Consider the following 18,685-nt stretch of genomic DNA (forward strand, 5'->3'; position numbering starts at 1 on the left):
TAATAGGGATAGGGTCTGGACTCTGTGGTTGCCAATCCATGTATAAAAATTATGTCTCATGCTTCCTGAACCACTCTTTCACAATTTAAGCCAGAGGAATCCTTTCATTATCATCTTGGAATATGTCCGTGACATCAGGAAAGGAAAAAAATTCATTAATGAAAAAAAAACTGGTCTTTCAATATATTCAGGCAGTCAGCTCACCTTTTTTTTTGGGCACATAACATTGCTGAACCTAGACAAACAGGAGCAAATCCAGATCATAACACTGCCCCCCACATGCTTGTACAGTTGGCATCATTTCAGCCGCCTCTCTTCTTACCCTGGTGTGCCCACCACCATGGCAAATGGTAATATGGACTCATCAGACTACATGACCTTTTCTCACTGCTCCACAGTCTATTCCTTATGCTTCCCCGTGAACTGAAGCCTGTTTTAGAAATTAGCCTCACTGAAAAGGGGTTTTTGTGAAGCTACACAGCTGTTTAGTCCCAATCGACTGAGTTCTATTCGTACTGAAACATTCTTACTTTCACTATTAAACATAGCTGTTTTAAACATAACTATTTAGCACTATTTAGCATTTTTTCCTCAATGATGGTACACCACTGGTTCACCACTATCTTCTCAGGTTTTAATAATGTATTTTTCACTTCTTAACACAATTTTAGACAAATTTGAAATCTCCTTTCTTTGCTTAGGGCATGACAATAATTTTGCCCTTCTGACACAGAGTAACATCTTTGGCACGACCACAGGATATGTCCCCTGACATGGATTTTGTAATGTGTAATGATGTAAGAATTAAGAAACTACTCACTGCATCAGTTAGGTTTAAATAACTTGTTTGCCAGCTGAACCATATTAATCATTGTGGTAATAATTTAATGCAAGGCCCCTACCTATTTGCTTAATTAAATACAGGGGGTGACTTTTTTCTTTTGACACGGCAGTGTATATAACAAAAATACAACTACTGTACTATAAAGTAAAGAAATAGGTTTATGTTAATTCTTTAAACCTAATAAACAGTTAAACGTAGAAAATTGGTTAAAACATATTTAAATGTTAAGAGTTTAAAGAGCACTAAATAAAAAGACTTAAGCTCTGTTGAAATGATGATCTAATAGTACGTCTCTCTCTCCACCCAGCCTAAAAAGTAAAGGAGGAAGAATACAGAATTACTATTACTGTCTTTAGATGCTAACTATTATATTAAGGGATAAGACAGATAGGAAACTTTGGTACTTACCTCCAGGATAGCGTCTAAGAATAAGCTTTCTGATTTCATCATAGATAAAGATGAGGAGAGAGTATGGGAAAGCACAGAACCACCAGTTGGGTCTAAAAAAATAAATAAATAGCCAATCATTTAAAAATGAAAATCTTTACATGATCAAGAGATGTTGTCGTAACTCATTTAATACCAAATACATTATATTTAAAGAAATTATATATAACTTAGCTTACTTAAGAGGATACATTCTCAGCGCCACATCCATCCCTGGGCAGTAAGACAAGAAGGCTGCAAGGGCAGTTTCCTCAAACAGTCCAAATATGAGAATTTTATTTCTGTAAAAAAAAAAAAAGAAGCATATTTTAGCCAAGTAACCATATGGAAAATATCCCCTTTAAAACCATGGTCCGTGGATCTTATATTCTCAGATAACTATCTCTTTTTATTTTATGTAACTCACTTCATTCCTTGCTGGAAGACAGAGTTCCTTCTAGTCTTGCAGATGATCAAGTCAGCCCACTGCACAATCACAATGCTGGCAAAGAAAGCAGTGTGGCAGGTGAACTCCACAATCTTTCTCTGTTCGTACGTCTGTAATGATGCAAGAAAGGAGATGTGTTCACAACCAGTTAGAAAAAAGGGTGATATGAGGAAAAACTGTGTTCTCCTTACCCACTGCTGCCCATAGCTGTCCTCGAGGTCATTGACATTTTTATCATCCCAATGCACACGGATTCCAAGTAGTCTTGGTGGCAGGAACCCATTTTCAGCCAGGATCACAAAATATGCGAAAAAGCCAGCTAGCGCCTGTATCATACCTGAGAAGATGGAACCAATTTACATGATTGAATAAAAAAGAGACTTTAATCATATTATATGGCTGATTTGTCTTTCAGCTAAGTTGTGTGTATCATTTATTGTATCAAGGTGTGGCAAACTTATATTTCCCCAAAAATTATAAATGTATCGAATTTGCAGATCAGTACGGCTGAAAAAGAGTATGTTGACTAACATTAAAACATAATATACATGAAGTGCACTAAATCTTCCAGTAATGCAGCTCAGCCCCAGCAGCATATTGGCTACAGCAGCCACCCAATAAATCTTCCTTATATATGGAGGCATTTGAGTTTCATATTAATGATTCTCTTTATATGTACATTTACACATACTCATAAACTCTTATAGTATATAAATATTTTCCTGACCTAAGTATATTTCCTCAGAATATCATGTAAACAATAGGAATAAATGTGGTTATACACATTTTGAAAAATGAGTGTTTAAGTGTTCAGTTTTTAACATTTCCTGCACATAGACACACATCTCCAAAAATGATAATTGTGAAATTAACTAGGCACTAAAGCTTGCTTCGTAGGAAACCATTTCGAGTCATTTAATTTTACCAATAAAATCAGGAAAATTACAGCATCCTCACCTATTTGGCCATATGCAATGCTAATGAGTCTTTCATTTACTAGCTTGTCTGTTTTGGGGTTTCTCGGCTGTCTCTTCATGATATCACTTTCAGCAGCTTCATATGCCAGAGAAATAGCAGGAACCTTAATACAAAGACACAATGAATAGTATTAGCTGCAATCACAATTACAAGCATACAGTTAAAGCGAGGCTTTACACTGACCATGTCTGTTCCAAGGTCAATACACAGAATGGTGACAGTTCCCAGTGGCAGAGGGATATTAGCAATGATGAAGAGCAGAAAAGGGGTGATCTCAGGGATGTTACTGGTCAGAGTGTATGCAATGGACTTCTTCAGGTTGTCAAAGATCAGCCGACCTAAACGAAAGAAATGCATATACATTATCTATCTTTTATAATATATAAAACCTTGGCAGGTTTCAGCAAATACAATAATGTACCTTCTTCTACTCCAGTCACAATTGATGCAAAGTTGTCATCAAGAAGGATCATATCAGCAGCCTGCTTGGAGACATCTGAACCAGCAATGCCCATAGCAACACCAATATCAGCTTTCTTTAGTGCGGGGGAATCATTCACACCATCACCTGTAACTGCCACAATGGCTCCCTGTGGTACAAAGCAAATTATGTTTTAATGAGATTTAGTATGACAGATTTCTAGCCTACTGCAATAAGAAGTCAAAACCTATACAAATATCATGGTTGTTACTAAACAGCTCTTATATTTTCCTGTATGTTTATTATAATATGCCACATACTTTATTCTTGCATAGTACACAAGAAAGCAGAAATTGGGCCTAACATTTTCCAATCATAAGGTGTACCAACTTAACAGGGAAAAAAAAAGAATTACCTGCCGTTGACACCCTTCAACAATGATTAGTTTCTGCTGGGGCGAAGTTCTAGCAAACACAATCTCTGTATGGTATTTTAGGATGTCATCTAGCTGCTCCGCAGTAAGGTCTTTAAGATCTCCCCCATGGACCACGCATGCTTTAGCATCTCTAAAAAAATAAGAAAGAAAACTCTTTATTCATCCATAGTAAAAGATGTAGTGATGCATTTATAGCTTCCGCTTTTACAGTGCATAAGTAACTCCTACTTGAATTGTGGTGCCCTGCTCTTAGTAATCTAAGTGCATGTTAGTTATAGTAGAGTCTCTCAATATATATTGACGACAGCCCAAGTATATTTTCGCATCCTTTTTAAAAATCGGTTCAGCAGAATGACGGCATTTCACCAATTAACTAGAAGTACACCACCACTTGCAGAATAAACAGGTATATATGATGGGTAGCACAAGAGTGGTGTAATGTCCTAATAATGAATCGATTGCGGATGGTAAAATGTATAAGAAGGGCGTACTGACGGTTGCACATCCTCTGCAGAGACACACAGTTGCACACGGTGAACGGCTCCCCTTTATAAAACCCAAAAAGAGTAATAAAACGTCTCGGGTTACTTTGCTGTAACCCTGTTCCCTGAAAAGGCATGAACGAAATGCTGCGTGAAAACGCTATGGGAACATCTGTCCGTGTTGCCGGTTGTGAAGCATGTGTGTATCAAACACGCCAAATTTTGGCTTATATAACCTCGGTCAGATGACTTCGTCTGATCAGACGCACCTGCAGGTTATAAATAGGAGTAAACCGGAAACATTTCTCAGATTGATTTTGTCTGAAGGGACATCCGGTCACGTGGGCAGTGCGGCATTGGAGCGCAGCATCTCGTTCCCGCCTTTTCAGGGAACAGGGTTACAGTAAAGTAACCCGAGACGTTCCCTTTCAAAGGCTACACTCGATGCTGCGTGAAAACGCTATGGGAACGAGAATACCAACACCCGAGGAGGTCTCTGAACTATCTCTGGGAAGCTGACTCGAGGACCCGTGAACCCGGAGTAGCAGGCACATCCAGGCTATAAAATCTAACAAATGTGTGCAGAGGGCAATAGCATCCCTCACCCAGAGTCTGTGTAGTGGCGGCCGCCCCCCGGTTTCGGTCCCCATAGCATATATAGAGCTGCTCTGACTTATGCCACTGGCCGGTGCGGTGGACGTAAATTTGAAGAGCACGTACTGAACAACAGGGTGCATGGTTGAGAATGGAACTTTTGGAAGATAGTTCTGGTGAGGATGCAGAACAGTCCTGACTAGCCCAGGGGAAAAGTCTAGACAGGATGGGGAGACTGACAAGGCGTGCATGTCTCCAACTCTCTTCAGAGAGGTAATGGCCATAAGAAAAACCATCTTAAGGGTCAGAAACCTGACAGGCACTGACTCTAGAGGTTCGAAAGGGGTGTCAATTAGACCTTCGAGCACGACAGATAAATCCCATGAAGGGTCAGTGGCTCTAGTGGGTGGCCTCAACCATTTAGCTCCACGAATGAAACGGGCAACTGAAGGGTGCTTTCCCACCATTACCCAATCAGTCGGAACGTGGCAGGCTGAAATAGCGGCTACGTACGTCCTGAGAGTACTAGGGCACAAGCCCGAGGACAACTTTTCCTGCAGGAACTCCAGTACTGAAACAATTCGGCAGTGAACTAGGTCTACCTGCTTCGTCATGCACCAACTTCCAAATACATTCCATTTGAGGGCATAGGCTTTCCTAGTGGAGGGAGCCCTAATATTTAAAATAGTGTCAATAACGCTGGCTGAAAAAGCAGCTTGACTTAGTTGGTCACGTTCAGGAGCCAAACGTGAAGGTTCCAAAGCTCTGACCGGGGATGAAATATTGTCCCCTGCGCCTGAGACAGGAGATCCCTCCTCACTGAAATCACCCATGGTGAGCCGTCGAGGAAAGATATTAGGTCCAAGAACCACACTCTGGTCGGCCAACAGGGCGCTATCATAAGAGGCGTAAACGCTGTTGACGGACCCTCACCAGGACTCCCGGGAGCAGATCTATCGGAGGAAACGCATAAAGGCGTAATTTGGGCCACGTATGGGCCATGGCGTCCAGACCCAGGGGAGCTGGACAAGTCAGAGAGTAGTAGAGGGGACATTATGCTGTCTCTTGGGAGGCAAAGAGGTCCACCTCTGCTGTAAAGAATTTTTTCCAGATCTGACTGATTACTTCAGGATGGAGCTTCTATTCCCCATGTGTCACAGCTTGTCTGGACAATAAGTCTGCTCCCACATTCATGTGCGCTGGAATGTAAATCACCCTGAGGGACAGGAACTCCAAAGCAGAACCTGGTGTGCTAGCTTGTTCAAGCGGCGCGAGCACAGTCCGCCCTGGCGATTTATGTAGGAGACTACCGATGTGTTGTGCACCCGCACTAGAACATGGTAGCCCCTCAACTGCTGGAGGAAATTCTGTAGGGCCAAAAATAGAGCCATCATTTCGAGGCAATTGATGTGCCATGCGAGAATATGGCCTCTCCAGCTCCCTTGGGCTGGACGGCCATCCAAGAACGCACCCCAGCCGGTGAGGAAAAGCGTCTCTCGTTAGCATTTTGCGACGACAAGACGGGCCTAGAGTGGGACACAAAGTAGAAACCACATAGAAAGGGTACGAAGTCCTCTGCGCGTAACCCTCATTTACCCCGGGGATTGGCCCTTGCATGAAGTCCCCTGGCTCTTAGCCACAACTAAAAAGCTCTCATGTGCAGAAGGCCCAAAGTTATCATCGTGGATGCAGCTGCCATGAGGCCTAAACATTTTTGAAAGTGATGTACAGTCACTCTCCGGTCTAGCCTGATTTCCTTCAGGGCGTTAAGAATGGATTCGATATAAGCAGGAGACATCTGTGCCCGCATAACGTTATTATCCCAAATAACACCCAAGTATGTTGTCCTCTGAGCTGGAAAGAGAATGCTTTTCGCAGCATTGAGTCTCAATCCTAATGAATGAAGATGAGCAAGGACGACATCCCGATGTTGAAGCGCTAGCTCCTGAGACTGGGCCAGAATGAGCCAGTCGTCTATGTAATTTAAAATACGGATGCCCTGGAGTCGCAAGGGAGCCAGGACTACATCCATGCACTTTGTGTATGTGTGGGGTGATAGAGCTAGACCAAATGAAAGGACCCAATATTGGTAAGCTTTTCCCCTGGAAGCGAACCTCAGGAACTTCCTGTGTTGTGGCAAAATTTCTATGTGAAAATATGCATCCTTCAGATCTATTGTCACAAACCAATCCCTTGGTTGAATTTGTGAAACAATGCTTTTGACAGTCAACATCTTGAATCTGTACTTTTTGAGATAGCGGTTCAGTCCGCGAAGATCTAGGATTGAACGCAGCCCCCCGTCTTTCTTGGGAATCAGGAATAACGACTGTAGTAGCCTGACTATGTCTGGAAGGAGAACCTGTTCTATGGTCCCTTTTTCCAGCAATGCCTGCAGTTCGAGAGTCAACAGATGCGCCCTTTCCGGTATCACGGAGGTGGTAATCACGCCGTTAAAACGCGGAGGGCGATGTGCAAACTGAATCTTGTAGCCCATTTCTACAGTCTTTAACACCCAGGGAGATATGCTTGGCAGTAGCTTCCACTCTGCCAGCTTCTCCGAAAGGTGCACAAGTTTTAGCACTTCAGCTACGCTGGGTGTTAGTGGTTCGGCATCCTGGATTACAGCAGGATCGAAGGACTAACATACTGTTGGAGGTCGGTGTTGTCCGAAACATCAAAGGCAGCGGAAACTGAGAACCGACCCCCTGGGGGTGCCAGGGAGGGCGTCTTCCTATGTGAAATGGTGTTACGCGCCCCTCCCCGGGGGGGTCCACCCCCATGGTCCTGGGCACATAAGCTTTAGGACGACTTCTTTGAAAAGAAAACAGTGCGGCGATCTGACCTCTTTGAGGCGGCCTGTGAGGGGCGGCGAGCCGTACCCCAGTCTTTACGAGGGGGTGCCCGGCTGCTGACGGTTTCTTTCTGCGCCTCCCGACTGGCGAGAATCAGATCTAAACGAGACTGGGTGGCCGACAGTCCTTATGCCTGTCAAATTTAACCATAGGTGCTTTCCTGCGGACACCAGGGAGGCCGTGGAACGGCCGATAGCACGGGCCGTCTGTTTGGTCGCACGAAGGGACGAAGTCAGTCACCCGGTATAATTCTGTGAAGGCTAACACATTCACAGTGCTGCTTATGTTCAAATCCTTTAGCAGGTCGGCCTGATACAACTGCAAGACCGCCATGGTGTGCAAAGAAGCGCCAGCTTGACCTCCTGCTTAAAACGCCTTACCTACCAGGGTAGAAGAAGTTCTACACGGCTTGGAGGGAAATGTTGGCTTCTTTAATGAGGATGATGTCCCAGGAGAGAGAGCGTCTCCTCTATCTGAGTCATCACCATGTAACCACATGCTTTTGCATCAACAATATTCGCATAAAACGAAGTTGATGGTACAAAAATACGGGATGAATAAGGCTTGCTCCATGAACGAGTTAATTCTTTGTAGAGGTCGTCAAAAAAGGGGAGAGAGTGATGTTGTGGCTTCATCTCCTGGCCACCCGACAAAAATCTGTCATCTAATTTTGAGCGTTTGGGGAAGGCTTGCTCCTGTGGCCAATCAATGTGCAGCCGCTCGACTCCACGCATTATGACTTCAAGCAGCTCCTCATACTCTCTATCTTCTTTAGAGGAGCGTTCTGAGGTAGCTACTTCCATTTCCACAGAAGCAAGAGAGCAAGCCTCTTCTACACACTACACGCTCACAATGCTGACCGGAAGACAAAAGATCTGAGAAATGTTTCCGGTTTAGTCCTATTTATAATCTGCAGGTGCGTCTGATCAGACGACGTCACCTGACCGAGGTTATATACAGTAAGCCAAAATTTGGCGTGTTATGCTTCACAACCGGCAACACAAAAAGATGTTCCCATAGCGTTTACACGCAGCATCAAGTGTAGTCTTTGAAAGGGAACTGAAGCAGCACGGATCCCTGTGGCAACACAGCACTGGTCAATGAATGACCGGTTAAAAAAATAGCTTTTGTTTTGTCAGTGTGTAACTCAAGTGATTTTTATGAATCTGTGCTATATCTTTACTTTTCTTTATTATTATTTATGATTGCTTAGTTGGTTAAAATAAAATTAAATTTCTCATAATGCCTATGTTGTGCTTAAAGAAATTATATATCTAAAGAGAATATATTATCTGTATTGCACGATTCTGACCACATATATATTTATTAAATTATAGTAACGCAAATGGCTAAAACGCTAGTTTTTCAGGGCCGTGTGCTCTGACAAACCACCTCTATCTGAAGTGCCATCATTATTCACAAAAGAGTGCTTAGTTCCCACAGTAATTTTTTTTTTTTTTACATTGTGTTACTCTTCACATATGGGTAGATGGAAGGGAAGGTTTGTAGGTTTGATCTCTGAAATATAAAATTAATAGAAATATCAAATAAATAAAAAATTCTGTTAATGGTTTTATGTATTTGTTGCTTATTGTATGTAGTAGACCACTTTTGTGCTCGAGACCGGCTCTACGGGGAGGCAAGAGGGGGAATGTCTTGCCCCCTTAAATCAAAATTTTAAAATGTTGAGAAAGCACATGTTAATATACTCACAAAATTAATATATTACAACTTGATAAAATGATCTGCGGTAGCGGAAAAATCAGCTGAAAAAGGGACACTACACAATATGGTATTAGATTTCCCTCAAGTCTCTGTCTCTCTGCTGTGTGTATTCATCACACATACACGCGCGTGCGTGCACACATGATGCCCCCTTCACATTTCTGACAGGGGCTTATACAGGGGCTATACAGGGGCTTGCAAAAGTATTCGGTCCTCTTGAACTTTTCCACATTTTGTTACATTACAGCCACAAACATGAATCAATTTCATTGGAATTCCACGTGAAAGACCAATACAAAGTATTGTAGACGTGAGAAGTGGAACGAAAATCATACATGATTCCAAACATTTTTTACAAAAAAATAACTGCAAAGTGGGGTGTGCGTAATTATTCAGCCCCCTTTGGTCTGAGTGCAGTCAGTTGCCCATAGACATTGCCTGATGAGTGCTAATGACTAAATAGAGTGCATCTGTGTGTAAGCTAATGTCAGTACAAATGCAGCTGCTCTGTGACGGCCTCAGAGGTTGTCTAAGAGAATATTGGGAGCAACAACACCATGAAGTCCAAAGAACACACCAGACAGGTCAGGGATAAAGTTATTGAGAAATTTAAAGCAGGCTTAGGCTACAAAAAAGATTTCCAAAGCCTTGAACATCCCACGGAGCACTGTTCAAGCGATCATTCAGAAATAGAAGGAGTATGGCACAACTGTAAACCTATCAAGACAAGGCCGTCCACCTAAACTCACAGGCCGAACAAGTAGAGCGCTGATCAGAAATGCAGCCAAGAGGCCAATGGTGACTCTGGACGAGTTGCAGAGATCTACAGCTCAGGTGGGGGAATCTGTCCATAGGACCACTATTAGTCATGCACTGCACAAAGTTTATGGAAGAGTGGCAAGAAGAAAGCCATTGTTAACAGAAAACCATAAGAAGTCCCGTTTGCAGTTTGCCACAAGCCATGTGGGGGACACAGCAAACATGTGGAAGAAGGTGCTCTGGTCAGATGAGACCAAAATGGAACTTTTTGGCCAAAATGCAAAATGTGTGGCGGAAAACTAACACTGTACATCACTCTGAACACACCATCCCCACTGTCAAATATGGTGGTGGCAGCATCATGCTCTGGGGGTGCTTCTCTTCAGCAAGGACAGGGAAGCTGGTCGAAGTTAATGGGAAGATGGATGGAGCCAAATACAGGGCAATCTTGGAAGAAAACCTCCTGGAGTCTGCAAAAGACTTGAGACTGGGGCAGAGGTTCACCTTTCAGCAGGACAACGACCCTAAACATAAAGCCAGGGCAACAATAGAATGGTTTAAAACAAAACATATCCCTGTATTAGAATGGCCCAGTCAAAGTCCAGATCCAAATCCAATCGAGAATCTGTGGCAAGATCTAAAAACACTGTTCACAAACGCTGTCTATCTAATTTGATGCCTGTCTAGAACCGGCCCGTTTGTGCTCGCAGGTAATGACGGCCCATTCCGCTGGCAACTGTACCACCATAAGTATATTTCAGACCTGTGGAAAACATTGTCTGTACCCCTCCAGCTAGCACAAGATGCAGCCAGTTCACAGTTAAAAATGCTGAGAAAAAAAATACTAGCCAGGATTTAATATCTTATGTGCAATGATAACAAAAAACAACACAGCCTCTAGCCACAGGTTGGTCAACAGTTTTCTGACCTTTTACCAAGGGTGAAAAACTTGTGCTACTTCAAAAGATGTTCTTTATGCCGCAAACCTTTTCTCACACACTCTGCCCACTTCATTTTGACTTGAGACTGGCACTGAAAGTGCACTACATTTTTATCCTATCGCTGGGCAAACAAATCTCAATGTTCTTTGAGAAAGGTGGAATTATTGTACTAAAGAGTCAATGTGCTATCTGAAAATTTTACTTTCAAAAAGATAACTATTTTACCATTTGTCCCACTGTACCTAGATATTTTTAGTCTAGTTAAGTAGGTTTTTGAGAAAATATAATTTTGGACTGGGCATTAAAATGAACAATTATACCTTGGATTGACTTCATTGACAGGAATGTTCAAGCGAGCAGCAATGTCTTCAACAGTCTCATTGCCCTCAGAGATAATCCCAACACCTTTTGCAATAGCCTTAGCAGTAATTGGATGGTCACCGGTGACCATTATAACCTAAAAAAAAGCAAAATATTTAAACATTCAACAGTAACAAATAAAACACTAATTCACTACATGTGATAGCCACATCAAATGCAATGGTTGACACAGTCATTTGGCCATACCTTAATACCAGCACTCCTGCATTTTCCCACAGCATCTGGCACCGCTGCACGTGGGGGATCAATCATGGACATGAGACCAACAAAGCATAGATTCTCGGTAGGAAAGTTCACATCATCCGCATCAAACTGGAAGCCCTCCGGAAATTGTTCCTCAGGCAAGTACAAGTGGCAAAAGCCTGATAGCAAAAGTATCAATAGTCAATTGTTGGTTGCTAAATGACTAAATCTTAATTACAGGCTTAGTCCCTTTTCTTTTTCTATTTTCCCTTTATTACCTAATACTCTCTCTCCAAGCCCTCCCAGCTCCAGGTAAGCATTCTGAAATGACTCTTTCATGTCTTCATCCAGAGGCTGATCTTTTCCCTGTATCATTATGGTGCTGCAGCGATCCAGAATTCTCTCTGGTGCTCCTTTCATAACAAGCAAGTACTTTGAATCTGATGCAGAGTCTGGGTTCTTGTGCACTGAAAGCTGCATATTTAAATAAAAATGCATTAAATAAGAAATTAATTATTATTTTTCAGAAATGTCATTGTTTGCTTAGCTGTTTTGTACTGACACATACATCATGCATTATTCAACTAAGTGCTCATCCGTCTTGAAATAAGATCTGGCCTCATCATGAAAAATTAAGCCCCATGTAAGGAAGTTTGACGAAGGGTCCTTCTCAGTTTTGGATGATATAATACAACAAATTAAGCCACTTTGGGAACTGGTACTGCTAATAATTTGAAACAATAAAATGCTAAAAGATATCTTTTTAGGCGAACCTGGTATTTATTAGTTGAGTTGAAGGGAATTTCTGCCACTTTCATATATCTGTCCCTCATCTCTTTCACAGATCCACAACAAAGTTCGATACACTTCAGGAGGGCAGACTCTGAGGCATCTCCAGCAACATCTCTCTTTAAGAAAGATCAGAACATGATTGTGGTAATCACTACACATTTGCTAACAAAACTGAAACAGTATTTTTTTGGCAAATATCAAATTGCTATTGAATTGCTATATAGTTATGACAGGCTCAAGTCCAAACCTAAATACTTTCATTATTTTCCTATATGCACACACAGCAGAAGCAAGTATAACTGTATTAGCACTGTGCTATAATATGTGAATACCTTTAAAATAGGAACTTCGGTTTGCTCTGCTAAGAAAACAGCCCTATTGCAAAGACCAGCAATGCGTGCCAGGGAGGCCCAGGTGGGTGAGCTTCGATCAAAGCTGGTTCCACTCTGGTTTTCTGTGGTGTCAGCTTCGTGAATCTGGTTGTCAAACCACATGTGTGCAACAGTCATGCGGTTCTGGGTCAGAGTTCCAGTTTTGTCTGAGCAGATAGTCGAGGTTGAGCCTAAGGTTTCCACAGCCTCAAGGTTCTTCACCAGGCAATTTTTCTTTGCCATGCGTTTTGCTGTCAATGTTAGACACACCTAAAGAAACACACAAAAAACAAACAAATAAATAAATAGGAATGTCTTTTATTAAGGTTTACTTTAATTTAAGGTTTTAACACAGACCTAAAGCTAAAATTTCACAATTTTATTTTTACTTACAGTAACAGTAGCGAGAAGACCTTCAGGCACATTAGCAACAATGATTCCAATAAGGAATATGACTGCTTCAAGCCAGCTGTAGCCCAAGACAAGTGAGAGGATAAAAAAGGAAAGTCCAAGGAAGACAGCCACTCCTGTTATAATGTGGATGAAGTGCTCGATTTCTAGAGAGATTGGTGTCCTTCCCACCTCAAGGCCAGAAGCAAGTGTAGCAATTCGGCCCATGACAGTACGATCCCCAGTGCTGATGACAATACCACGAGCAGTACCTAAAGATAAATCACTACCATTAGCAGACTTGTCTCTACTGAATTGCAAAATGTATTATAAACATTGCAAAATCCGATGCACCTCATGCCTAAAATTACTGTGAAATACACCGTACCTTCCACACAATTGGTTGAGAAGAAAGCAATATTCCTAGTCTCCAGAGGGTTATCGTTGGAGAAATCTGGAGAACGGGTCTGAGGTTCTGACTCTCCAGTGAGAGATGAGTTGTCCACCTATACAATGGTTAAAAAGAGTGTTATGCACAAAGATGCAATGTAAACGTTTTGGTCTCAGAACTAAAAGGGGTTTTCTACAATAAACTTGTTAAACTGCTCTAAAAAAACCCTACCTTACAACCATGAGAGGAAATTATACGCAGGTCTGCTGGTATCCTGTCGCCACCTTTTACCTCCACCAGATCACCCACAACCACATCCTCAGCATTAATGTGGTTTTTCTCACCATCACGGATAACCAAAGCTTGCTGAAAAGATTTGTGTCAAATTAAAAGGTTTAAGGATTATTATGATATTTTCATCTACTGTATGTCTAACTACATTAGATGATTACATTACTTTATAATAACAATTATATGGTGTTAATCAATTGTGTTTGTTACACAATTCTTCAGAAATCGAGGAAATACTACTTATTGTGCAGGTTCTGATATGTTTCTGTTCATATTATTGTTTATCTTCAAAAAAACAATCTTAGAAAAATTTCTCTCTGTATGTGTCTGTATGTCCGTATATATGTGTGTTTCTCCAGACGATTTTGTTACAGGATCACGCAAAACTGGGTCAACAGAATTTGATGAAACTTTGCCAGTCCGTTGGTATTTGCATGAAGTTAAATCTGTGCCATATATAGTTATACTTTACTGTTTTATACTTTTACCACATAAAAGTCAATAAAATATCCATTTATATCTGTAATTCAGCAGTGGGAAAGTTACCTGAGGCACAAGGTTCTTGAAAGAGTCCATGATTTTTGAGCTCTTGGCCTCTTGGTAGTATGAGAAGCAACCAGTGACGATGACAACAGCTGAAAGCACAACTCCCAAATACAGCTGCATAGCAAAGCAAAAGGTAGAATGTGACAAAATATTTATTATAACAACATAAATCAAACTAAATCTAACGTTTGTTTATTTTTTTGCTCACATTATCATTTGCAGGTTCATCTTCCATTGCAGCTTGAATACCGTAAGCAAGGAAGCAGAGAACTGCGCCAGTCCACAGCAGCATGGAGAAGCCTCCAAACATCTGCTTACAGAACTTCACCCACTCCGGTGTGGTCGGTGGAGGAGTGAGGGCATTGGGGCCATCACGGGCAAGAATTTCTTGTGCACGTGGGTATGAGAGGCCCTGGGAGAGATTTCATTCCCTTTAACTATCTTGTTCTATGCCAAACAGATTACCTTAATTGCTAAAAATATTATTAATTCACTTACCTTGCTCAAGTCTGTACCATATTTACGATGAAGCTCATCTAAGCTCAGCTTGTGATCATCCTTAATGGAAATATCAATAAAAACTAATTTTCAAACTTTTGACTGATGTTCCAGTTTTAAGCGTTAATAAAACAAGATCAAATGCTTACCAAATTCACTTCTTTTTTCAGCTCATCCATATCTTTTCTGTTCTTGTTTTTTTTCTTCCCACTTTGCTCTGATGATGCTGCCGGGTCATACTGATCACGTCCTCCTCCCTGTGATGACACAGACCATGCAAAGATTTATTGTGGAATAAATGGTTATTTTATTATTTAATGACCCTCGTAAATTAAAATTACCCTCCATAGATTAAACTTGTTCTTCAATCAAGTCTGTTAATCAGACTGCATTTGGCAATTTTGGACACCAAGTCAAAAACCAAGACATTTAAGTCATGTTCCTTAAACCGTTTCTGAATATTTTTTTGCAGCATTGCAATGTGCATTATACTGATGAAAGAAGCAACTGACATTAGGCAACAATGTTGCCACAAAAGGATGTACTTAGTCTGCAACAAAGTTTAGTTAGATGGTATGTGTCAAAGTAACAGCCACATGATAGCCATGACCCAAGATTTCCCAGCAGAAAATTGTCTAGAACACTTTGACACTGCCTGATAGGCCTGTCAAGGGTCAGCTTTGGCACTCTGACCTTTTTGTGTGATGCACTATGTTTACTAACACCTTGCTATTATAGATTACAGTAGCTCTTCTGTGGGACTAGACCAGACAAGAAAGCATTTGTTCCCCAAGACAAACATCAACCCATCACCAGTTTACTGGTTGTTCTTCCTTGGATCACTTTTGGTAGGTACTGTTTTGGAGTTGCTTTAACCCAGTTACAGTGTTTCTCATCAAATTGTTTTTCAGGCACAGTGGCAAGATAATGATAGAGGTTTTGACACACAAGCTAATATTTTTGGTTCTTCATTTCTTGTACAACACAAGACTTTTGGGGGTTAATTCCATATGTGTACTCCAGAGTGCTAATTTGGACAGGCCAAACCCTTTCTTCAATAATTCTATTTTTAGCAGCCCTTATTATATGCTATAATTAGAATATACAAATCTAATATTTATGTAATTTTCTCTGTCCTCTTTTAAAACACACAGTGATATGTGAAATGAGTACACATTTAAAATGGATGAGTCTGGTTGGGAAATTACAACAGGATTAAACATTGTCTATACTGTACAAGCCAGTTGTCCATAATGTTACATGCGTTATGAACTGCAGCAATCATACCATACACCTCTTATTACTGAGGAAAACAAGTTTAGCAAAAGTCTAATCAGAGCGACAATGTAACTTAAATATTTTAAAATTCTGAAATTAATATGTTATTAGAAATTTACTATATTTAGAAATTTACTTTCTCAAAATTAACCCAGTTTAACAGGTCAAATAGCGATACAGTGCTTACAAGGCAAGCACTATAATAACATTTGAATTGTAGCAAAATGACCATCTGAACTATGCACACATGCAGCTATTACATTGAAATGGTGTAATTTTAAGTGGAACAAATGACTGGAAGCAGCACTAAAAATTGCACGTCAGGACATAAAAGTCATCCCTGTCTTTGATGAGTGTCTTGGTTAGGTATTTTAATACTCAATCATCACTAACTACTCTCTGGATACCTAAAACTGAGAGTTTCACAGTGGACAAAGACCCTCAGATGGCCTTTCTCCCTCACGCTTAACTCAAACGGCAACCACTGTTCACGGCTCAACCGCTGTTCACGGCTGAAGTGCTGAGGTAGTAAGGATGCTTGTTTTTGCAAAGGAAACTGAATCACCACCTTAAAATTGCCTTATAGTCAGATTACAATAATTGATAAAAAGCAGCAATTGGATAAAGAATCTGCGAGCAATGATTATCAAAGATGATATAAATAGCATGAACTACATGATTCTAATTTTGTTATCCATACATGACATAATACATTTATCATTTAAGTAAAAACCAATCCCAATACAATTAACAGAATACAAATACAATTAGCAGACTAATATCTTTTACTAATTCCTTACAACATTCCAGAATATTTCATCATTCTCATGAGTAAGTAAAAGCTACTATGGGGTGGAATAATTTTATTAAGTATAATCACAATGTTCCACTTTGAAGGAAATAACTCATTCAATCGTAACATACTGAGCACAATATGTCCCAAAGTGTAGCAGCAACAACAACCCGTAAGACTGCAGTAAGCTCTGTGATAGAGATCACACAACACTATTAGACAATGGCCAAAAGAGAGCCTCGGGGAGTTAAAAAAAAGGAGCTGCTGTGCATTTCAGAAACACGATGGAAGTTGTGTGAGCACTCAAGCAGCAGTCCTCTCACAGTAAGGGGTTGTTCAGTTGCCATGGATGATAAGACCATTTGTAAAGGCATTTGAGTGGACTACTAGATTAGTCAACACCACTTTTAAAAGCATGTTAGGCTAAATCCTACATGTATCTTTTCGATTTTTTTTTTTTTATCAGATTAGGTCTAGATCCCACCAGTTAACCCAAATAAAACTTTTACCCATAATATTAATACTAATTAATCCTAAAATAAATTAATGAATACACAAAAAAAAAATCACACAGTTTATAGTCATAACATAACAAGATTGTGAGGATAAAGACTACTGAAATACACACCTGCATGCATATAAAAAATTTCTTATAATATTATTTTATTATTTCTTTCCCCACATAAGTGGCTCTTAAAAAAGAAACTAACAATGATTTTTACGATAAAATATTTAAGTATATAGTAAATATTTACTTGGTATATAGGACCGATGGATGAGGATGGCACTTAGAATGCTTTTTTGTTTTACATTTGTTGTCTCTGAATAGTGTAGCCTGTGTCTATGCCAAATAATCCGTACATAGAGAGAAAACTATATTCCTTAACATGGAGACATTACATGGGCACTATTATTATACCATAGTATTTTTTTAACTAATACAATGATTTCCGATTCTCATGTATTTCTTCTAAGGCTGTTTGAAATGACAGTCATGTTGGCATAGTCAGTACACTCACTTTCAGCCATTTCAAAGTTTTGAACATTCTATCCACCATTATGCAAAAAAAAAAAAAAAAAAAAAAAACAGTAAAAGAAGATTCTTTCCACAGTGAAGCTTTTACATATTGATATTATGTCTATTTTAGTAAAAGAAATTACGTTGTAATGTAATAAGTTCTATTTAATTTGTTTGACCTAAACATACCGAACTTATCATTAAATATAAATGTTTGTTCAACTAACATATTAAACTTTAATTTGACTAATTCTGGTGTTAATTCAATTACTGTACGTTGATACATGAATCGGGTTTTTTTCGCTATATTTAATGAATTATTTGATTAAATGACAGCTGAATGTGTGAAGGAAACCGCAGACTGTCTCTTCTACACTGGCAGTAAGTAAGTTCCCCATGAACCCCCAGCTCTCCCTGCACACTCCATATCTTTCTCTTTAACGGCGTTAAAGCACCTCAGGTGGAACTGCTCACTAACACATATTTTGTCTCGTTCACTCCGAACACGTTTAGAACTAGTTGTCTAGTTTTACTCACTCCGCGTCCCATCTTTGCTAGCGAAGTTCCAACTTTCTCAGATGTATTTCTGTTGCTCCCAGAACTTGTTCCTGACGCCTTTAGACAGTTGAAATTCTGCACAGTACCAGAAACTCTTCGAAGTTTTATAGCTGAATCTGCTGCTCGGATGACGTGTGCTGTGGTTGCCGTAGTAACACAAAGGGGCGTGGTTTGGGTTCTCGCAAGGCTAACTTCATCCCAAGTGATAAACTGTCCCTGTTTCTGAGGATGGCCATGGAGCAGAATTATCGAAATAATGTATCAAATATAACAATGACATAACTTTTAA

At 40.3% G+C, this 18,685-nt stretch overlaps 1 protein-coding gene across 1 annotated transcript; it reads right to left on the reverse strand.

Annotated features, from left to right (window-relative positions):
- Positions 1-440: 440 nt before the first annotated feature.
- atp1a1b (ATPase Na+/K+ transporting subunit alpha 1b) lies at positions 441-18,460 on the reverse strand. The gene is made up of 22 exons (XM_053497031.1): positions 18,376-18,460; positions 14,899-15,006; positions 14,750-14,809; positions 14,460-14,663; positions 14,252-14,365; positions 13,646-13,780; positions 13,412-13,529; positions 13,027-13,295; positions 12,595-12,903; positions 12,244-12,378; positions 11,749-11,944; positions 11,474-11,649; positions 11,227-11,363; positions 3,533-3,683; positions 3,118-3,286; positions 2,880-3,034; positions 2,676-2,799; positions 1,910-2,055; positions 1,698-1,828; positions 1,471-1,572; positions 1,253-1,344; positions 441-1,152 (listed from the first exon to the last, which is right to left on the reverse strand). The coding sequence occupies exons 1-22, from the start codon at positions 18,385-18,387 to the stop codon at positions 1,124-1,126; spliced, it is 3,072 nt and encodes a 1,023-aa protein (XP_053353006.1). The 5' UTR covers positions 18,388-18,460; the 3' UTR covers positions 441-1,123.
- Positions 18,461-18,685: the final 225 nt, after the last annotated feature.

The sequence above is a fragment of the Clarias gariepinus genome, chromosome 5 (assembly GCF_024256425.1).
Source record: "Clarias gariepinus isolate MV-2021 ecotype Netherlands chromosome 5, CGAR_prim_01v2, whole genome shotgun sequence".
NCBI lineage: Eukaryota > Metazoa > Chordata > Actinopteri > Siluriformes > Clariidae > Clarias > Clarias gariepinus.